Source organism: Rattus norvegicus, chromosome 9, assembly GCF_021556685.1.
Source record: "Rattus norvegicus strain SHRSP/BbbUtx chromosome 9, alternate assembly SHRSP_T2T, whole genome shotgun sequence".
In the NCBI taxonomy this organism is placed as follows: Eukaryota; Metazoa; Chordata; class Mammalia; order Rodentia; family Muridae; genus Rattus; species Rattus norvegicus.
Genome location: NC_141542.1, coordinates 36,895,769 through 36,919,657, shown reverse-complemented (window position 1 = coordinate 36,919,657; position 23,889 = coordinate 36,895,769). Strand labels below are relative to the sequence as shown.

The following is a 23,889-nucleotide window of genomic DNA, read 5'->3' as shown; positions in this document are numbered from 1 at the left end:
AAACAGCTGTAAAGTAAGCATGTCTTCATATAGAAATTTAACTTCACCAAGTTTAAATAGTCTTATTTGCCTTAGAAATGTAGTATGCTTGTACAGTTGCTTTTGTAAGAGTAACAGGTAATCTGAACAGGCTCATATATTACTTATAACCTGGAAAACCATACCCTTGTCAACTATCTTTCTTTCTTGTAAACTATAATAATATTCTAGCTTCATTTTTATTAAGATTTTGATATCTAAGCACATTTTCAAATAATTCCATATTAAATATGTCTATATGCAACTAATGTGCTATGATGAAAAAATTTTCTTTATCCAAATAAAATTTAACCACAAATTACCATGGAAGGAAAGAAGCAAGCTCAATTGAAACATTGAGAAGAGAGAGAAAACATAAAATGTTAGAAGGTCCTTTGGCCCACGTTGGACAAAGAACAAACACACATTCATTTACTCATTTATTTAAAAAGTGTTGAGTACCTATTATATACAAGGCAAAAGCTGGTATTAACAATGTATATTAGAATATGATAATAAATGATGATTCTAAACAGGACCAGTCCATCAACTTGATTATGTTCTAATGGCTGGTAGAGTGAATTGGTGGGCGCTGTCCATGAAGGCTCTTGAAACACCCCCAATCCTGGCAAATAATATGCACTGTAGTTAGAGTTACACTTTGTTTCAAGGCTAATAAATAATGAACACCCCCCACTGAGGTGTTTAGAATCCAAACCAGTTACAACTAAGGGTGAAGAAGTCGACTTGTAACATAAGCCAGATCTAGTGTCCCATCTGAATATTTGTGAACATTTGACGTGGTTATAACATCAAGTACCTAGCAGTATGCATCATAAAATGCCATATTAAATACAAAGGTATTGTTAATAATAAATGGAGTAAAGAACAATTGATGTGGAAATTTCCTTGAGGATATAGTAGTCCACATAATCTAGATGTAACTTTCCTACCACTTACTAAACTCAAATATTATTTTTGTTTTGTGTGCATATTTTACAATATGGGAGACTCGTAACATGGTATCACTCACTTTCTGATGAAATTTGGAACTGTGGAAGAATGTTGGCTTCGTTTTATTTTATTTAAGAAATTAAAGCCTTTAATAATGATAAAATTGAAAAATGGAACTAAACACATGGTATCATAATTATTTATTTTTTTTATTTCAAGCTCTTCTACTGTATTACTATAATATCCTATTGTTATGGAATTCTTCAAACATGTCTCCTGTTGAATAAATTTAATCTAAAAACTTTAGGATTTCAGTGGTTATGGTTCATTTCTGTACAAGACTCAAGATAATGGTTTTTAAGAATTATTGTCAGGTAAAAATAGCTTCTTTGATTCATACATGAAAATTCCAGATATTTCCTCTCATTAGCTATAATGCTAATATTCTCGATAAAGTTATAATATGGCAGAGATCTTTAAAATAGTTGAAATATGCAATGAGAGGGTAATATTTTCATGCTAAACTAAGCGTTGAATATCCACACATGAAAATAATTCCTTTATTAGATAGTGACCTATGTTTTTATTTGCCTACATAGAAGTTTAATTGTTAACAGTAGAAAAGCTAGAACAATGTGTGGTGGCAAACAACGTTGTTGACATATACAGGCTTATGTGGACGAAACATTCTTTCAACTATCCCTGGCTTTTGCAGTCAGGAACTTCTTGTTTGTAGTGTCTTAAATGAAAGGTAAGGAAGTCGTAAGAACAAGCTATGGAAAAAAGAAAACATCTGAAAAGCAAAGGTCTTCTCTAATTATTCTGTTTGCTTTCTTTATTGAACACAGCCTGGGTGCTTTTGTGCCTCTAGAGGTTTAGAACATATGGAACAGGAAGAAATAGCATAGAAGCGGGAAAACATGGCTCTCACTTCAACCACACAACCACTGCCACCCGCACTTTGAAGGGGCCCCAAGTCTTACAGGCAGGACTGCTCAGAAATACTACTGCTCCTATTCTTGTCATTTTCAGGCAAAATAATGTCATTGCATTTGACAGAGAGCCCAATAATGGCAAAGCTCTCCTCTTCTGCATCTTTATACCCCATCGACTAAATTCAGTGTTTCTTTGAACTGTGCAGTTGGCCTGGACAAATTCATCTCTTACATCTACAGTGTTGTATAAGTCTTCTGAATATCTTCTTAGAAATGGGGCAGGGGGGCCTAAGAGGAAATGAATGGTAGATAGAAGGGAGACAGTTTCTGGAATTTTTAAACACCACCAAGGCACGGATAATTCAGTAATCTGGGGTGACCAAGTATTTAGAACTGCTGTCAGCTCAAAGAGTTTGTGACTGTCCTTGTCAGTTCCCCAAACATGTACTAGTGGATATTTTCATATTGGCCTATTTAATGGAAAGAGGCACTGTTGAGTGACAGGGAGTTAAGTCAGGGAAGACTAGAGCAGCAGCCATTGGTGACAGACTCCAGTTTGGTCATGCTCTCTGACTGACCCTTAACTATAGACTGGATAAGAAAGTGCATCAGATATATGTGAGAAAAAGCATGTGCTGCCTCTCCAAAGTCCAGAAGGGCTTGAGAACTGTGGTGTATATGATTCAGAACGATCAACTACGTGCACAGAAGGAGTTTTATCATAGCAAAAAAAATAATAAAAAGTGACAATTTTTCATCACACAGTTACACTGCTGTTTTCCTTTTTCTCATTTTTTTTTTGTTTTTGGATCTGTCATTTTTTTTTGTTTCCTTTTTTTTCCTTTTCATTTCCACTTTTGACTTTATTTTATGGAGGGCTCGGGAAGGGTAAAGATTTGGTCCACTGAAGATTAGTCACCCCCAATGATATATATATTAGAAAAAAAAATATGAGCAGCAAGACTCTCTAGAAATAGATTCTGTTTGATGTAGCTAGTCTGTCTTTTCTGTTTTGCCCTCTTTCACAGCAGCCTCTGAAGCTTTCCGCAGCGGGGCTTTCTCCGAGTTGGCATGTCCTTGGCCAGAGTCTGCAGCACCACCGTTTTTGTGAGTCGTGTGTTTTTCCAAGTAGTTAAGCATCTCACTGAGGACTGTTTGGAAAGTGCTTAGGGCTGCACATATTGCTGGTGTCCCAAAACCATGAGTGATCAAACTGGAAAGGAGAAGAAGTTGGAAAAATAGGTGAATACTTAGGAACAGAAAAATCCCTTTATTTAATCTAGAACATTCCACTGTGACATTTTCTGCTTATTACGGATACCATTCAATGCTTCCCCCTTGGCCATAAAAAGCTTAAGATCGATTGAGACAAAGGGTCATGCTGACAGACTGAATGAGTACAAATTATTAGCAAGTCTGAGTAACACATGGTTTCTCATCTCCTTAGGAAGTAGGGAGCAAATACATCTCTCTTGAAGCAAGGATCATCTTGCTTCCCAGCACATGTCACGTAGGTCTGTGTAGGCATAGATCACACTTGAGGAAGTCACTCTTGGAGACAAGCAAGAAGGCTGGCAGACGGTCACATCCAAGGACTGGACATGATTAGTGCATGTCATATGAATCTATGATATTGCTACAATAAACTATATGTCATTTTGTATATCTAAAATGACTCATAAGAAAATCAACGTCGGTTGAATGTGCCTGATAGCTGGTTCCTCTTACTTTCTCATTTCTTTATTTCTTCCTTCCTTCCTTCATTCCTTCCTTCCTTCCTTTCATTCTTCCTTCCTCCCTTTTTTTCTTTCTTTCAGGACAATAGTGTTTTTCTAGGCATAAAATAATCCACCTATGAATTTAATTATTAGCTTCTTTTTCCTTCCTGCTCAGATAGACGACTAACCTGTCAACAGTAGAATAAAAACTAGATATAGGCAATTTTCATTCTTATATAGAAAATGATTGCCCTCTATTTCTTCCCAAAAGATCTATCCATCACACAAGTGAAGAGACTACCTTAGCGACAGAGACAAGTGGAAAGTCAGAAAGAAACTAGACTCCGAGATATTGAGGAATAAAGTTCTATTGTATGCAAGCTTTTTGGTCTGTCTTGGAAGATAACTATTAGACACCAGCAAGTGTATGTGGAAAATGCTGTTGGAAACTCAGCATCAGTAGGACTTGCAATTATAAGAGACATTTCTCATTGAGCAAACATAACTACAGATTAACCCTCTCATGAATAAAACCACCCACACTGCTCAGTTTTGTTAAATTGTCTTGAAATGATACTGTCAGGTTTCATTCCAAAGCTTGTATCTTGTAATAAAGAAGACATATGTGATGCATGTTATGCATCTAACATAGAATACAATATTCTGTGTATATATGTTCTATTCCAATAAGAAAAGCTACTGTGTAAAAATAAGGCTTGTTAAAGTAACAATAATAATAGCTTTCTGTTAGCCGCTATCATCTTAGTATGTTATCTGATACCAGATACCACATTTATAATATGTAGTCTTCATCATCAAAAATAATGAGATTTTAAAACAATGCAAACAAGGAAGGAGTACAAGTTAGCCTACAGAAACACCTTAGTGAAAGTCTAATAGGATTAGCCTATTGGATTTTGATGACATCAATGTATCAGAAAAGTAAAGATGATATTCTACTACAGTATGCTGTCAATTATAGGTGTTGACAGTTTAGATATATTCATTGAGGAAGAGTAAATATTTTGCATGTTCTTCATTCTGTTCTAGAGATTTCCAGCATCTTTAGGATAATTTACAAAACTTGTCTTATCCCTGAGCTGACATTAATGTATGTTTAAAAAAGCAATACTTCAGTCACTGCTAATTTAGTAAATAAAAGTAGTCAAGATTTAAAGATACTGTTTACTAAAAAGTACTAGTATAACGCACAACCACAGTATGATCATATATATATATGTATATATATATGTATATATATATATATATATGCTTTTATGTTGAAAACTGGGAGGGTTTATTTAATTCCATTTCTATAAAGATTACATATGATGACTTGAATATAGCACCAGAAACACAGATCAACTACTAAGGCAAAAGTAAGCAAGTGGAACTGAGACAGCAAAATGAAAAGGTAGCCATGTAGAAACTATTACCAAATCATGAATGCAATGTGTTAATATCCAAAACATGTAAGTAGTTCATATACCTCAATCAAGGCATCCAAGAAATCTCATTAGTAGGAAAAGTATCTAAGCAGACATTTCCCCAAAGATTAAAGAACAATGGACAATAGGTTTGTGGAAAGACAACTCTATTAATGGAGATGGAGACATAGTCTCCTTCCCCATTGCTCTTTAGAGGATCTGAGAAAGTGGATCCTAGCATCCACACTGAGTGTTGTACACCCTCCAGTGACATCAGCTCCAGGGCTTCCAATGTATTTTTCTGGATTCTGTGGGCACCTGCACACATGTGCACGTGTGCCCATACACATTCATACATACATACATGCACACATGCATACATTCATACATACATATTTTTGTAGGAAAGTAACGCTACTCAAGATAACCCTGGCGGCAGTGGAGTGAGTTCTTTGCTATCTGCCCCAATGTTCTGGATTGCCAAATGAAACACACATATATTCAGCCTTCTATTTTAATATGCCTTAAACAGCTCAATGGCTGAGCTACTCCCAAACGTCTACTTTGCTAACATCTCCCTTCCTATACTCCTGAGTTATTACTTATTAAAACGTATATCCTATATTTGCTACCCTACATCCAATGGGGGTGGGGAGACTTGGGTCTGCTCTTCCCCAGCTCCTACATGATCGGTTCTCTGTCTTCTGAAGCTCTAGCATCTTGTTCCTTTCCCAACATGGTGATGTTCCTTCTTCTCAACTTGTTCCCTTGCCAACAAATCCTAAAGTCCCAACTCTGTCTCCCTGCCCAGCTACTGGGCACTGGTAACTTTATTTATCAATTGAAACCAACTGAGGGCAGAGACCGTCAGTGTCTTACATTAGGATTTTTGTGCAGTCTTGGGAACCCAATTAATATAATACAAGTGTTAAGCCAAATCTATAACACATACATACATACATACATACATACATACATACATACATACATACATACACACACATAAATAAAAGTTAAAACAAAACCTCAAAAACTGTAACTAATCTGTAGCCTGCAGAAGCTAGAGGTGTTGGATTCTCTCTGGACCTGGGGTTAGAGGACACTGTAAGCCACCCAACAAGGGTATGGGTGCTGGGAATGGAAGTTGAGTCTTCTACAAAAACAGTGTAAGCTCTTAATTGCCAAGCCATCTTTCCAGCCCTTAGGTATGGATAAATTAATTAACTGGAGGTTAAATGCTTCTTGGTTTCATTTGGGACTCTCTGGTCTCTAGAGTAATCAGAGTGAATTTAAAAATACATTCTGAGAACAAGGATGAGGAACAACACAGAAGTAGATCCGGTGCTGGAGGCTGGTAATGAAAGCAGGTGATGGATTAAATAGTAATTAATATACTTTGCTTTCTTTCCAAAGAGCTTAATTGTGAAAAGTGTCAACAGTATAATTAATGGGGCTGAAGCTGTGTTAGAGTTAGGATAAAGAGTTACAGGTAGCCAAGTGTAGTAGTACATTCCTTTAATCCTTACACTTGGGCAGCAGAAGCAGGTGGATCTCTGAATTTGGGGCCAGCCAGCTCTACATAGCTTCAGGCTAGCAAAGGCCAGCCAGCTCTACATAGAGAGCGTCAGGCTGCAAAGTGATACCCTGTCTCAAAAACTCAAAACAACAAAAATTATTATTGTAGGAATTTATTATAGCACTTTCTACATGTGATTTAAAACCTGTATTTTCTAAAAGATCTCTTCTTAGCTGCTAAATCATGAGCATCTTTTCTTTGTTTTCCTTTTCCTTTTTGAAACAGGGTTTCTCTGTTTACCAACTCTGGCTGTCCTAGAACTCATGTTGTTGAGGACCAGGTTGGCCTTGAATTCACAGAGATCCACTTGCATCTGCCTACCAAGTGTTGGGATTAAGGGCATGCACCACCATGCCCAGTTTGTGCTTATCTCTTTTCTGTCTTCATAATTTCTCAAGGATGTCCGAGCTATTTCCTTTTCTTCATAACAAGTATCTGCATTTTTTCTCTCCCTCCCTTCTTCCCTCTCTTCCTCCCTCTCTCCTTTTCTATTTTCTTCCTGCCTGCTGTCTGTCTTTCTTTTTCTTATTTTTTTGAGTCAAGGTTTCTCTGTGTAACCCTGCCTTCCTAGAACTCAGTCTGTAGACCAGGTTGACTTGATTCCACAGAGATTTGCCTGCCTCTTCTACTACTAATTTCACAGTGAGAAGAAAAAGGGCCTGACAGTCAACTGTGAATGATGTAGCCCTCTGCTGAGCAAACACAGATAGTTGTAGCTTATGGCACCTGACTTGGGGTGGGTGTAACATATTTAACAGTCATCTTCTTAATTTTGTTCATGGTTTTAAAAGCTTCTATTTTGCTCAACTTTCCAACTAACATTCTCTAGAACTTCATTCTACAGCCCAAGAAACCTTTCCCTGTCACTCAATTTCAAAGAAAGTGGGACTTTTCTGGATTCACAGGTAAAGCTCCATTTCCACTTTCCCTTAAGGATTAAGTTACCCCACCCTCCCAACCAGTTTCCATACTTCAGAGATCAGAAGGACACCACCAAGTAAAGTGGTATTTTCTAGAAACTGTGGTTTTGTGTGTGAGTATGGGGCAGATGGCTCATGTCTGCCCATGGATATGTCATATTTCTGTCCTCTACAAATTTGCACCTGAAGCTGATGGTGTATATTAGTGGTGGAATTTTTATGCCTGGCCCTGGGTTTGATGCCCAGCATAGTACCAATCAATTAGTCAGCCAATCAACCTTTCAATCATTCAATCAAAAAATCAGTCAAGCAATTCTTTACATGCCATCATCAGGTGAGTGGGATTGGCCTGATTAAGTTCTAATGATAGAACCTGTAATTTTTTTTAAGTAATTTATTTTTCGAGACATTTTACTATTTATCCCTGGCTAGCCTTGAACTAACAAAACTCCTCCTGCCTCTGTCTCTGCCTCCTAAGTGTAAGGAATAAAAGCTTGAGTGCAAGCTAGTAGTGACTTTGACATTTTGAAGAAAAATATATTTAAACACTGTAATTATTATTGGTTGTTTTGTTTAGTTTTTGGTACTGGGGCTCAAATAACCTGGGGTGACTTCAGATTCACTTTTTTAACTTTGGTTAAAGCTGACCTTGAACTCTAGATTTTCCTGTCCTTACCTCCCAAGTACTGGAATTACAGGCATGTGCCATTATGCTTGGTTCAGTAGTTTCTAACAGCAAAACAACAACAAGAAAAACAAAACACCATCATCAACAACAAAAACCAAACAACAAAAAACAGAACCAGAGACTCAGAAACAAAAGAAAAAACAGACCTTGTGTAGAACAGACGCGTTTGAGACAATAAGTTATAGTTCTGTTAATAGGATGGAAGTGACAATCCATGTTATGGCAGACACTGTTTACATTTATAATATATCTGAAAATCTAGCAAGAAACAACTATATAATAATTTTCTTCATACTTTGCATATTGATTAGTTTTTGTGTGTGTGCCAAATTGACACAAACTAGGGTTGCCCGGAAAGAAGAACTTCAATGGAGAAAATGCCTCTCTCAGGTTGTCTATAGAGAAGTCTGTGGGGGCATTTTCTTGACTGTTGATGTGGGAGGACCCAGCCTGCCATGGGTGGTGCTACTCCTGGACAGTTTGTCCTGGATACTGAGCAAGCCATGGAGAGCAAGCTGGCAAGCAGCAATGCTTCATCATCCATGCTTCAGTTCCTGCCTTTGGGTCCCTGCCTTGATTTGAGTTCCTGCCTTGGCTTCCCTTCATGATGGACTATAATCTGTAAGCCAAATAAAACCAAGTTGCTTCTGTTCGTGACATTTTATCATAGAAAACTGACTGTAATTCTTGATCAATTTTTTTACTTGTGTTCAAAGCCTTAACCACATCTTTTTTTGAAATAAGCTTCATTGCTTAGTCAGAATGTTCTCAAATCTAGGTAAGGTAGTAGATATTTATCAGAAGAACCAAAGCTAATTTATTTTCCTTAGTATAAGTAAGTATGGCTACATTCTGCTAGTCTATGCTAGATCCATGTTACCAAGCTGGTTCCACATTTGCCATATTGTTCTTCAGAAATGCTGTGTCTATGCATGGATGTGTCTAAGCACCTCTGGGATCTCTCATCCCTTTCTGTCTTGAAAAGAGTTGGATCTGCAACCTAGAACTTCACATGTACCAAGAAAACACTGATTTAATATGTATTAAAGATAAAGCAAAGTGATTTTGCTACTTTCTGCTAGACACTGGGCCACAAAGTTGTGGCTGCCAACCACAGATGGGTTTTTCCATCTTTTCTTCAGGCTACAAAATTGCTGAAAACAATCTATATCATTAGGCTACACATCAAAAAAATCTGAACCAAGATGGGAAAAGCAACCATCGCTTAGATAGATGAAAGCTAATTTATTTTGTAAAATTTTAACTTTTTCTTTTTTGACTGCACTGGGAATTGAATCTGAAACACTGCAAATGTCAACCAAGAAAGTAGCCGAACAGGAGCTATACCTGCACTTCCAAATTTATACATAGACAATGTTTGGATGCTTAGGTTTCTTTCCTTCCATTCTTTGGGTCCATGAGAAGATTGGAGTAACTTGGAGGTTATTATTACTAGTGTTTTGTTACATTATCTTATATTGCTCATGAGTGGCTGCTCTCCTAGATCTTTTGATTCTTAGTGCTGTTCACAGGGGCTTCTTGTGCTCACCTCAGTCCTGCTCTTTTGCTTCTCAGAGACATATAACCAGCAAGACTCCAAGGGAGAACCAGCTTCCCATGTTGATCCCCCCCCACCTACTTCCTCATTGAAAAAAGAAGATTGATCTGAGGCTCTGTGAGTGTCCTTACCATTAGGATTAGGTGATGTCCACTACAAAAGTGTATTCTTGCAAGCATGAAACAACAAGAACAGATGTCTAGGAAATAAAATCCAGAAGACGCCTGTAAAGGGTTCTGTCAAGTTTTACTTTTCTTTTTTTAGCACTTCATAGATGAGGTATTTTAGCTCCTGGATGTGGCATAATTTTTAAATACAGGCTAAGGGGAGAGACCCTTACCCTGGGGAAAAATGGGAAGCTTATTTTTTGCTATAATTTGAGAGCTATCTATGTTTCATGGACTGAACAAGGAAACAAAAAAAGCAGGAACCAGCTGAAGATGCTTATTCCCTCCATACATTATCTTATCCTATGGCCCCAAGTGCTTTGTAAATGGAATTTAATTAAGGTACATAATGAAAATGTTTGGTTCCCTGGTGGCCAGTGGTGGGAAACCACCCAAATCTGCTCAGTGTAGTGGCCTTGACAGCACCCAAATATTCCATGATTTGCTAAGCTTTTTTTTTCCTCAACCACAAACACACATTAAAAAAAATCACCTCACCAAGCTTATTTCGTTTTGTGGATCTTACCCTAGAGATCCTGACTTACTGGTTTCGGACAAGATCCCTAGAATCAGCATTTAGAAAACTATTCCCATGCTTAAATGTATTCAGGGAATTAGGCTTATCTCTCTAGGGCCAAAGAACACTGCTATACTGCTTGAATGTCTTCATCACTTTAACAAGCACAGCGGTAGAGCTTCAGTTCTAGAGGAAGTTAGTATAATGAGATATAAAAAGTTACCGTGACCGAGTTTTATAAACACAAAGCTAAGCAACATTTCAGCTCCAGAAAGGTCCAGGAAGCCAACTGGTGCAACAGCCAAATGTCCTTCAACCAAAATGCTTAATCAAAAAAAAACAAATGTTCAACGAAAACAAATGAGATGGACACTGTAAAATCTGTTTGGAGAATGGTGCCTATAATGTCCCCCTGGTGCTCTATCATGTTGGGAGATGGAAGTCTCTCTGCCACTGAAAGTCCACACTTCTTGATCAAGTCAGCCTCGTTGAGATCCCAGAGGGACAGGGTCTTTGCGATCTCAGATTATTTAAATCTAATTTATTAGCAAAATTGACTAAGAGTGAACAAAATATTGTGTGTACGAAGGGAGACCCAAGCGAGTCACAGCCTCATCTCATTTTGAAGGTGGTAATACCTTGACATGACATCAGCACTGAACTTTTCCTTTCTTTGGGAACAGAGTGTCAGAGGCTAAAAACAATTAGCTATTTCCTTAGATTCATCAACCCAAAGAACATCACATTTTCTTTTTTTTTTCTTGGTTTACTTAATTTTTATTTTTAATGAAAATGAAGCGTGCCTTCAACATAGTCATTGAATGTTACAAAAGCTAAACATTTGTATTTCTTTTATTAAAATACCGTACTCCTCAAATCATGAGAGATTACTTCTATTATTTGCTTTCATGTGATATTATAAAATGCCTCATATTTCTTATGTTTATATCACTGTGAAATTTCACATTGAAAGAAATAACAAATAACATCTTAAAAAGTGCCTGCACTGACAATTCTTCTCCAAACTGTAGGTCGAAGAAAACACAGTACTTTGGAAAAGAGGCAGGATAACTTTAAAGTTAGGATATGAGCCTTTGAAAGTGAAAGTCGCTGAACTTCCATTCTTAAAAAAATGTCTCGGGGTTGGGGATTTGGCTCAGTGGTAGAGCGCTTGCCTAGCAGGCGCAAGGCCCTGGGTTCGGTCCTCAGCTCAAAAAAAAAAAAAAAAAAAAAAAAAAAGTCTGCATTGGCGAACTAGAAAGAGAAGAAATAAGAACTTATGGAAATAAAGCATGAGGGGTGATTTTTTTTTTTTATTAACTTGAGTATTTCTTATATACATTTCGAGTGTTATTCCCTTTCCCGGTTTCCGGGCAAACATCCCCCTCCCCCCTCCCCTTCCTTATGGGTGTTCCCCTCCCAACCCTCCCCCCATTGCCGCCCTCCCCCCATAGACTAGTTCACTGTGGGTTCAGTCTTAGCAGGACCCAGGGCTTCCCCTTCCACTGGTGCTCTTACTAGGATATTCATTGCTACCTATGGGGTCAGAGTCCAGGGTCAGTCCATGTATAGTCTTTAGGTAGTGGCTTAGTCCCTGGAAGCTCTGGTTGCTTGGCATTGTTGTACTTTTGGGGTCTCGAGCCCCTTCAAGCTCTTCCAGTTCTTTCTCTGATTCCTTCAATAGGGGACCTATTCTCAGTTCAGTGGTTTGCTGCTGGCATTCGCCTCTATATTTGCTGTATTCTGGCTGTGTCTCTCAGGAGCGATCTACATCCGGCTCCTGTCGGTCTGCACTTCTTTGCTTCATCCATCTTGTCTAATTGGGTGGCTGTATATGTATGGGCCACATGTGGGGCAGGCTCTGAATGGGTGTTCCTTCAGTCTCTGTTTTAATCTTTGATGAGGGGTGATTTTAAGTGGGACAATAACTCAAGAGTGGGAAGAAGTATATCATTATCTGGAGGGAGACTAAGACAACGTGCAGTTTGGCTCCATCAACTTCCAAAGCAACGTACAGAGAAAGATTAAATGGTTGTAGCGTGCTCTGAATCCAAGCATCTGGCTAAGGGTCCCAACTTAGAACTCTAGTAACCTTTCTCCTGCTTCTGGTCATACATGCCACCTCTCTGTGGTCATCTCTTCTACAGAAACCCCAGAGAGATATAAAAAATTTCATTGAATAAATGTTATAAATTTCCTTCAACGTATCCATTGTTCAAAGCCTTTTATTTGCACTGGCTATGACATGACCACAGAGACAGACTCTTTTCATTATAAACAGCTATCTCTAACGTTAGCCGTTTACATTATTCAATGTCCTACATGACAAAGACAAGGATCCATAAAAAAAAAATGTAAGCAAGGAGCTGTAGAGTCGATGTTGTTTTTGGTTTGGGCGAGGGGTAGTGTGCGAGTGTGCACGAGTGTGAGCATGTAGTACACATTGCACGGTGCATGCAGGTGGGGTTTAGGGTAGGAGCGCCCGCACATACACAATGTGGAGGCCAAAGGACCACTTCCACTCTCTTCCTGTATCTCCTTTTTGCCTTCTTCCTTTAAGATAGGGTCCCTCACAGAACTAGAAGCCCTTCATTTCACTTAAGCTGTCTAGGCATTGAGTTCTGAGGATCCATCTGTTCCCATACCCCAAGACTGTGATTACAGGGACACGTACCACACCCAGCTTTTAATGTGGCCGCTAAAGATTTGAACACAGATCCCCATGCTTGCATTCCCACTCACTGAGCCATTTTCCCATTCCCTTCAATAAATATGTCTCCTGGCAAAGGTATTTTTGCTCGATCAAAATGCAGTCTCTTGAATTCTCTGTAACCATGAGCTCTCTCATAAAACCAAGTTTTAACAAGAATATTATGTTACTATATCACATCAGGAAAGCTCCCTACCTGGTATTTAACCATTGTTGGTACCTGATTATATTTTCTCATTCACCATCTTTACTCTGATTACCATAGCCTGTCGTTAGCAAGAATCCTGTTAGGTAGGCTTAGCTAGAGTCCCTTTACTCTGATGTTTCCTTCTAGTAACCTTTCGCCCACTGATTCCCATGCATCTCTTGTAGTAAATTACCACCGGTCCATGCCATGTTTCCATGTGAGCCATCCCCCTCCCCTATTGCCAGACCTTATTGAGATAATCCCGCCACCCACTGCAGATATAGTGGCTATATATCTTGGCTATATAGTGCCATCAAATGCTTTACCTGTAAGATTTGGGCATGCCTGGTTAGATGCCACACAGCTTATACAGAATGATGAATACTGACAATAAATTTACTTTTCTTGATTTTCTACTTCATTTTAGGGAAGTGCAAACGATTTAACATAGATTAATTAAAGGCATCATGACTGCTCTAAATAAACTGAAGTCTTTGCCTGCTTTATGTTCACATTTATATTTTTGCTAGTAAACATTTTTACAAGGGAGGCTTCTTTTAATTGTCATAATCCTTACAGGCTTCTTTCTCTTTGCGTTTGGATGCGACCTTCATTTTAAGAGTTTAAGTTATAGTTAAATGTCACCTTTATATGGATTTTTATTGGGGAAACAGGATTTTTTTTCCTTCACGATTCACACTGACAATTTCTAGTACTCTTTAAAAATAATGTCGGGCTGGAGAGATGGCTCAGTGTTTAAGAGCACTGACTGCTCTTCCAGAGGTCCTGAGTTCAAATCCCAGCAACCCCATGATGGCTCACAACCATCTCTAACAGGGATCTGATGCCCTCTTCTGGTGTGTCTGAAGACAGCTACAGTGTACTCACATACATAAAATAAATAAAATCTTTAAAAAAATAAATAAAAATAATGTCATAGACTAGATGACCATTTATCCCCAAAGAACTAACTAAATATTTTGTGTATGTGTGCACATGTGCTTGAGTTCACAAAGCCACAGCACAAGTGTGAAAGTCAGTTCTTGGTAAAGTCAGTTCTTTCCTCCCACCTTGTGGGCTCTGCCAATGGAACTCGGTTCTTCGGGCCTGGTGAAATGTCTTCTTCCCCACTGAGCCCCCTGAAAGGCCCAAGAATTCTTGGAAGAAGCCTTGAGAGTTTTGTCTCTTATGTGCTGAAATTAGCTGTTTTGCTTTCAGATTAAAGATTTAATCAAAATCTTTATTTTCTTGGGCAGGAGAGATGACTCAGTGCTTAAGAGCACTGGCTGCTCTTCCAAAGGAACCATGTTTAATTCCCAGCATCCACATGGCAGCTCCTAAATGTCTGTACTCCTGTTCTGGAGGGATCTGACACCATCACATAGATGTAATACAGTCAAAAGACTAATATGAGACAAAAATAAATAAGTTATAAAAAATGTGCAAACTGAAGGCTCCTAGGATGAGAATAAATATGCTCACAGCAGGGGTGGAATTTTTCTCTGGCTCTATTGACAAGGACAGAGCACTTAGAACCTCCCAGTGCAGTTGCCCAGAATGCCTGTCTTACTCAGAACACAGAAAGAAATGGAAGTGAATAACAGGAGGAGAGGAAGCTGGGGACATGAGAGTTGACTGCCTTTAGAAACTGGAAACAGGAGGAAATTGACTGTGCTAAGCCCTCAAGGAGACAGATGTTAGAGACAGAATCCTATCAATGGGAGGAGGACATTTCTAATAGGCTTGTTACTGATAGAAGAGCAGGCTGTCACGAAAAGGTTTCAAGCCTGGAAGACGTGACAGCTTGGCAGCGATGTGAGGCAAAAAGATCTGAATGTCGAAGAAGAGTCAGAAATGGAAGAAGCCTCCCAAAACTGAGGCTCCACCAGGAAATGAGAGTCACCAGCAAGTTTGCCTATGTAGTTCTTAGTTCCAAAGCCTGACAGCTATGGTACAAGAGACAATTTCTAAAGACAGAGAGGTATCAGTAGACTTTTTGACTTATGCTAGAGAATTAAGCAAGCTTATCAATTTCCTTCCCTGGCCCGTGGCCCTGGGCATGGGGGTGAAACAATACAAGACGTAGCCAAGACTCAAGTGAAATACGATCATAATATCATTTAGTATGGGTTAGATACAACACATACAAAGACGAAAGATTTTTTTGTTTGCCTCGGGTAATTATCAATACTGTGTCTATTCTTTGTCTTTATATGTTTTTGTTTTGATCGACTCTCTTTTTGAGACAGTGTCTTGCTACGTAGCCCTGGCTCACCTGGTACTCATTATATAGCCTAGGCTGGCCTTGAATACTTGGCAATCCCTCTGCTTCAGCCTCTCAAATGCTAGGATTATAGACTAGAGCCACAAAACCCATTAATACATAAGTCCCAAAAGAATGTGCCAACCCCTCATCCTTATATTGGCCCAGTGAAAGAAAGAGAGAACTAAGTCTTCTGAGGTTTGTGATGAAAAAGAATTCTGCTTTTACTGACAGGTCCATCCTCTCAGAGTTGCGCATTAGTGGTGTTCTGACTTATTATTTATATGGACCCATGTGCTCCTGTGACCTCATACTCAAGATTATGAGAACATGCGATGCAAGGAATGGACACATTTTTAAAATCTCTTTGAATCCCAGAAAAGGAACTGTTAAGAGTTCAGACAATTAGGGCTGTGGTTTTGAGGTGAGTTATCTGCCCTCTCTTCTCCTCCTGCCTCATATCATCCTGCAGTAATTGACATCACCAGGTTCAGAAAATGTGAGTGCAGGGGAGCAGCCTGCAGATTTCAATCATATCTCTTCCCCTCTCCTGGTAGGTGTTGTGGTGTCTGCTGTGTTTGCCATGACAATTCTTACTGTCAATGATACTCAGTAAGGGATAAATGATGAATAAACCTGCCTTCTGTCATTCTGGTGGAAGCAAGCATCTCTGAAGGCTGTGCGTGACTCCTAAGAGCGGTCACTACTATTGTCAGAGCTTTCCAGAGCACAAGCATATGTGATCTGCAGTAAAAACTAGAGAGAGTTATTTTTGCTTTACAGGGCCAGGTCACCCCACCCATCATTGTTTAAACACAATCAGTCTGCCGAAAGTAAGTAACAATACTTAGTCCATAATCCTGAAAGGTATAATGTTAAGCACTCTGCACTCTGAAGACTTTGATTAAACAAAATAGTAACACAAATGGAAGTTACTAATTACAGAACCTTCTACGCATATCCAGTCACGTTCTCTTTACACTCCTTGCCCAGCTAGTGCCCAGCATAAATTGTAGAGAATCCAACTCTTCCAATTGTTTGTGTTAACTGGAATGCAGGCTAGAGTGCTTCTCTTGGTCCTCTTTCCACTACAGTCAGTGGCCATTGTCAGCAAAAAGTAACAGCAACAACAAAAATGAGACACTCGTATCTAGTGCGTTTTCACCCACATTATTAACAAAATCATATATGAAAACCTTTTAGGGGCTAGAGATATGGCTTAGAGGTTAAGGGCACTGACTGCTCTTCCAGAGGTCCTGAGTTTAACTTCCAGCAATCACATGGTGGTTCACAAGTATCTGTAATGGGATCTGATGCCCCCTTCTGGTGTGTCGGAAGTGTACTCATATACATCAAATAGATAGATAGATAGATAGATAGATAGATAGATAGATAGATAGATAGATGATAGTTAGATAGAGAAATGAAAGACCTTTTCAACATATCATTATCTAAGTCACGAATTCGTACAATTTTTTAATTGCCTCTTCTGAAAAATGTATTTGTGGGCCAGAGAGATGATTTTGTCAGCCAATGCTCTTGCTGACAAGCCTGATTTCCATTCTGAGTAGCAAAATGGTAGAAGGAGAGAACTGACTACATCAAGCTGTCATCTGACCTCCATGTATGTGATAGCATGTGCACACACATGTTTTAAAGCATCAGAATCACATTTTCGTTCAAAGGATGATAAGATTCTGAAAGCTGGGAAGGTCTTAGGACTATGTTTAAACCTAGCTACCAGAAATTGGAAACTAACATAAATTCCAGAGCCCCAATTTTTGGTACATTGACTCTAATCATTTAGGTTTGTAAAAGGGTTTCATCAATAATTTTGCTGTGAAGCCAAATTTAATCACCACACTTACAAACTATATAGTCTTTTCAATGTTAGCCAATACACCACCATTTACTAACCTCCTGTTAACAGAGTTATTGTTAAAATTGTGAATTTGTTCAATTGTTACATTGGTAAAAATGCTATCGTTGCCTTTGAAATGCATGCAGAGTGAAATCGTGTATACATTGAAATCGTAGGAAGGTGCATCAGGAGCCTTCAATCTGGGTTGTAGCAGAAAATGACAGCTATGTTTAAAATGGTATAATTTTGACATGGGAAAGAGAGAAGCTGCACACTCTAAATTATTTATAGAAATTAGCACAAAAGGGATCAAAGACCTAAATATAAGATCTAAAAACTGTAAAACTCTTAGAAGACAACATAGGAGAAAGCCTTGAGACACTGGATTTAGCAAGTATTCTCTGATGTGTGGCGGAGAGTGTAGACAATCATCGTAACAGTATACAAATTAGTCTACAACAAAACTGTAAAAATTTGCTTCGAAGACGCACATTCAAGAGAATGAAAAGGCAACCTTTTCAAGATAAGAATTTGCAAATTGTGAATCTAATATTTAATCTAGAGGGTTGATATAAAAAAAAAACAAAAATAAACAATGGTGCACTACAGCACCCAAGGAGGAACTTGAGACTACTGAATACGTGTCCTTGACGAACGACTAACAAACCTACAAACTCGTGTTCAAAATCATTGGTCTTTAGGAAGACGCAAAGTAAATGTGCAGAGAAAAGTGGGTCACTACTATTTTTTAAAAGTCAGCAGGAAGTGTTGGAGAGGATGTGGAGAAATGCAAATCTTTGTGTAAGCTAACAAATATAATAGAAGTTATACTGGAATATTATATGGTCTTAAAGGGAAAGGAACAATGACATATGTGACAACAGTTGTGCACCTGCAGTATATTGTGCCTGATTAAATAAGTAGTCATAAAAGACAGCCATTGTATAATTTGCAGTCTGAGGCCAGAGAGCCAGAGAAATATGGAATTGTTATAAGCGGATATGATGTGTAAGTTTTGTAAAATACAAATTCTAGGAATTTTTTCACAGGAAAATGTAAATATACTTAGCTATAGAGCTGAATTCTATTGAAAAAAAGGGAATATTTTATTTTAGTACAATTTACAAAACACAGACTTTAGGGAAATTTTCTACAAAAATGAATTTTAACCCCAGTGACTTCCAGAATCATGAGAAATTAGAGGGCTTTATCAAAATAAACAATCTGGAATGTAAGGAAAAATAAATGAAAATTCTGGTAAAAGTTTAAAAAGTAAAATAAACAAGAAACCACAATGAGATATTCAAAGTCCTCAAATATAAATACTAAAATTTAGAGATACTATTATTCTAAAGGTACTATTAATTACTATATTTATTAATTAACATTAAAACTGCTACTATACATTTAGTGTAATTAAATATGAAGTTTAGAACATTTAAACAGATAGCTTTATCTTTGAAATTGTGACTCGACACAATTGAGAATTGACAGCCACATATTTTGAGAGTTTTGAATCTCACCCATTATCTCGTTTTTCCTGAGAGTAGAAGCAGCCAGTTCCCTTTTTCTTTTGAGACAGGATTTCTCTGTGTAACCTTGACTGTCCTGGAACTCTGTAGACCAGGCTGGCCTTGAACTCAGAGATATGCCTACTCTGGAGAGCTGGGATTAAAGGTGTGCTTCACCACTATCTGGCTATTTAGTTCTTTAGTTCCTGGATAAACACCACCTTGTTACCATATTCTAAGTAGGGAGGTAAATAAGAGAATGTGAAGCTCAGAGGAATCCTGCTTACTTCTTATTTTAGAAATCAGAGTTTGCTCTAAAGAGTTCTGTGGATTTGGGAGATAGATGGCTTATAGGCAGAGTGTTTGCTTGAAGAAGAGAATGAGAAGTTTGATCCCCAGCACCCACATAAAAAGATGTAGGTGTCTGGGCTCTGGTCTGTAACTTCCAGCACTGTGAAGAATGGAGACAGGAGGACAGTCTAGCCCAAAGGAGCAGGCTGTGAGTTCAGTGAAAGACTAGATCTTAGAGGTAGAGCTTGAAAAAGCAGGAGCCTAGACATTCTCTTCTGTCTCCCCCCTCCCCTGCACATCTGCACATAGAACACACACACACACACACACACACACACACACTTTTGTGACATTATGTGTATAGCTTGTAAAAGTATCAACAAGATAGCAAGCCTGTGCTAAATATGCAAGTCTTCTACCTATTCATTTCCTTCAGAAACTGATATTCAGGTTAAAGCCCATTTTTGCTCTTAGCTAGAAGAGATGAGGTCACTGTCAGATGATAGCATCAGGATGCCTAATTAGAAATAGACTCATCCTATGGCGTAGGCTCCTGCTTCTCTGCATCCTAATAGTAAAATCCTTGTAAATTTGTAACTTTGCAAACATCATTAATCACAATTTAAATTAATAATAATAATAATAATAATAATGATAATAATAAACAACTCAGCATGTGAATGCAACAAACCCTTTAACGTATACATAAACCAAACTGTGGCAATAACCCTGGGAGCAGCAATTTTTTTCAAGCTCACATCATTGGCAGAGACAAGCAATACAGCATTTACTAATTAGTGTTAAATTTATATCCTGTCTCATTTCAGCTCATTACTACGCATAATTATTACACAGAGGTTTTATATAGGAACCCAAGCAAAAGTTTGAAAGTTTCCCCACACAACCCACCTCATATGTAATGGGACCTGAGTTTGAAAAATAGCTCTCATGATTCCAAAATCGTGTGCTCTAAAATGTCTAGACTTTTTTAAACATTCTAGATTTATTGCAGTTTCTCCTGATTCTTCCTTTGAGAGGCAGATAAAATTCTGAGAAATGTATACTATGTCCTGAGTCATTTTGAAAAATAAATTCTAGGTAGAGTATGAAAAGATTGTGCTTATGGAATCTTGAGTAGAATTGTAGCATATTAAGAGAAAATACTGCATTTAGAATACTCTGTGCAAACAAAATTACTTAAGCATTTATTATGTAGATAATTGTGTATCATCTTCAACAGCCTTATAATCTTAAGCAGTTTTTCTGTTTGTTTTAGCCTAGGCTGTTTTGATTTTATTTATTCTTATTAAGTACTATTAATTATCTAATAATATAATTAATGCCTATTTGTATTCTAATGAGAGAGAAAAAGTGAATCTGGATAATTGGGGAAGTGGGGAGGATCTGGGAGGAGTTGGAGGAAGGGAAACAATAATCAGAATATGTTGTAAGAAAAAAAGCTTATTTTCCAGGTCCCCAGCTCCGAAAAAAAGAACCAAAAAAAAAAAAATTAAAGGAAATTTATTCATAGGTTCATTGTCTTGGACTTTTCCTTTCAAACGCTAATAAATAGTTCTTAACCTTCAAAAAAGAACTTAAGCAGGTAATGGAAACATTTTTTTTTTATAATCTTTTTTTTTTTTTCCAGAGCTGGGGACCGAACCCAGGGCCTTGCGCTTGCTAGGCAAGTGCTCTACCACTGAGCTAAATCCCCAACCCAACATTTTTAATTCTTTACTTTTCGTTTGCTCATTTTTGAGACAGTGGCTCTCTATGTAGGCCATGAGCTGTCCCTGAATTCTCTCAATGCTTGCTGCCTCGGAATGCCAAGTATTACACGTGTGCTCACCATCCTAACTTGTGAGTTAATCTCTCATTAACGTTGTTTATACTTTCCAACAAATGATAACTAAAAAGAAAATGAAAATGTTTTATTTTTTGTATAAATGAGAAATACTGTATCACACTATAATTTTAGAGTTTTGAAATGGAAAATTATTTAAGCAGCGGCTATTTTCTTTCTCTTAATAATCTGGAGAGTAAGTTAACCAAAAAGATAGTCTATTTATTTTCAAAGTGTCCCAGAAATGAAAACTTAAAATATGCTTTTAATATTTCATTTTAGTGTCCCATGTTTTAAGAACCATTTTTACAGGACTAGAGAGATGGCTTGGTGGTTAAGAGCACTGGCTGCTCTTCCAGAGATCCTGAGTTCAATTTGTAGCACACAGTGGCTCACAACCATCTGTAATGGAAATTGTTGCCCTCTTCTGGTGTGTCTGAAGATAGTGACAGTGTACTTACATACATCAAAGGAAGAAAGGAAGGAAGGGAGAAAGGAAGGAAGGGAGGAAGGAAGGAAGGAAGGAAGGAAGGAAGAAAGAAAGACAGAAAGAAAGAAAGAAATTTAAGTAAAAAGAATCATTTATACTTCTAAGTTTATAGAAATCATCAGTGCATTCCTAAAGATTTAGTCGTTGATATTTAGTTAGCTTCAATCAGATCTGATTTAACAATTTACCCTATCAACATAGTAACTGTTTTAAAAAAGATTTTAGAAACCTGGACAAAATTTCTTAGTATTCCTGATTTAATAATACACATTTTCATGAAGCCATAGCTTCTTGATGAATATAAAAAGATATTACATTTTCTGATCTAAAGTGCCTCAATCACTATGTTTTCTTAAATTGATAGTCTCAAAAATTCAGGCCGTCACTCCTGTGATCTGAATATTTGTTTCTTCTTCTCCTCAAATTCATACACTGAAACTAAACCTCAATACAGTAGTAAAAAGAGAAGCCTCAGGAGGTGATTAAGTTTTGAGAGGTTGGATTTGTGCCCTTAAGAAGAGTCTTTTGGAAGTTTCTTGGCCCCTTTCATCACATAGTACTGAGTTAAAGGATCTGAAGAGACAGAGCTCTCAAAAGATACTGATTCTGTCAGCACCTTGCTCTCAGATATCCCAGTCCCGGAATCTGAACTACACACTTATATCTTCTATACATTATCGAGTCTAGAGTATCATAGCATTCCGAACAGAGTAGAACAGTCATTATTTTATTAACATAAGGATATCTCTAACTGGAATTATGATGACATCACAAAATCCTAGAGGATTGAGTGTGGTTTAGCTGCCCAGAGTCTAAGCAGCTGGGAAAAGCTGTCTTACCTGAAATGTGTTAAGTGCCTCTGGATGTCAAGGTCTAGAATGGGAGTCGGTCGGGAGGATCCCAGTGGTGATCTATCTTGACTCAGGAGGTCTTGGAATTCTTTACAAATTTGCCTACAACAAAAGGGTACAAAATTGAAATTGCACTCTCGAAACGGACTTATTTTAATTTCACGAGATATTATCTATCAAAGTCTGTTTCCCCTTAAAAGGAGACCAGGAGGATTTTTCTGTCAGCAGTCTCAAGTTCCATTGGACCGATTTTGCAGGGCCAGAGGACGATAGTAAAACATTTTTCGAGACACTCACCATGTTCATTTTTAAAGAGCATCTTTAGATGTTAATCTCCGGATAGAAGAAAATTCACGTGAGAAAATTTGTCCTTAAAATGTCTTTAAAAGGATTACAAATGCTGTTTTTTTTTTTAGAACATCACATCTATAGACAATTTTAACTAAAGTTAGAGGTTTACATCACTCAAAGTCGTAATACAAGCTAACTTTGGACAATTCTGTCACCCAGTATGGCAATATTTACTTTCTGACTATTTTCATGCTTCGGCATTTGGAGTCAATGATCTCTTATTCCCAAATTATTCCACCAGTCCTAAAAAAAAGTCGCTATGCACTGTTCCCTTCCAGCTGCTACTTTGCATACCTTCTCCAGCTGTTCTTTTTTTTCTAACATGGTTATGGATTTTAGCCTATGTATAACCAAAAACATTGCGGTGCGTCATGACTACCAGTTAATCCCTTGCAGTGTATAATTTTAAAGAAACATAACAGTTAAGAAAATGCTATTTTATTGTCTCTGTGTGTGTGTGTGTGTGTGTGTGTGTACATGCACGCACTCACGCATGTGAGCATGTGTGTGCACATGTGGGTGTTTTCGTGTGAGTTTGGGCACACACATGCCATGGTACACCCGTGGAGGTCAGTGGATAGCGTCAACTTCAAACTTCACCTTCTATTTTCATAAGGAAGTGCCTCTGCTGTCTTGCCCCTGCACACACCACAGTAGCTGGCCCATGATCTCCTGGGATTGTCTTGTCTCTGCCTCCTATCTCACTGTAGGAGCAATGGGATGACAAAACCAGTACTTGGACTTATGTGACTTCTGGGAATTCAAACTCAGTCCTTTGTGATTGCAGTGCAAGTAATTTTTATCCACTGGACCATCTTCCTGGGCTAGAAAATATGTTTTAAAAATATGCCTATAGTGAAATGAATGTAGCAGCTACAGAATGAAATCAATTAACAGGAAAAAATTTCCTAAAAGCATTCTTCATATATGGAGGAAATATCCGATATTCAATATAATATAGTTATTTTGTATGTATATCTGTTACTGTATGTAGGTTGTTGGAAAATACAGCAGTTAGGCTTTGCTTGTCATGATGAGCAAATGTAGAAAGGT

General features: G+C 37.9%; 1 protein-coding gene across 3 annotated transcripts in view; it reads right to left on the bottom strand.

The window, feature by feature from the left end:
* Positions 1–1,783: 1,783 nt before the first annotated feature.
* Tfap2d (transcription factor AP-2 delta) overlaps positions 1,784–23,889 on the bottom strand; it is a 59,403-nt gene continuing 37,297 nt past the window's right edge. For 2 of the 3 annotated variants that reach the window (NM_001106895.1, NM_001401661.1), the window contains 2 exon segments: positions 2,750–3,120; positions 22,474–22,587. In NM_001106895.1, coding sequence (NP_001100365.1) covers positions 2,901–3,120; positions 22,474–22,587 — 334 coding nt within the window. In that variant the 3' untranslated portion in view covers positions 2,750–2,900. 3 annotated transcript variants of the gene reach the window in all.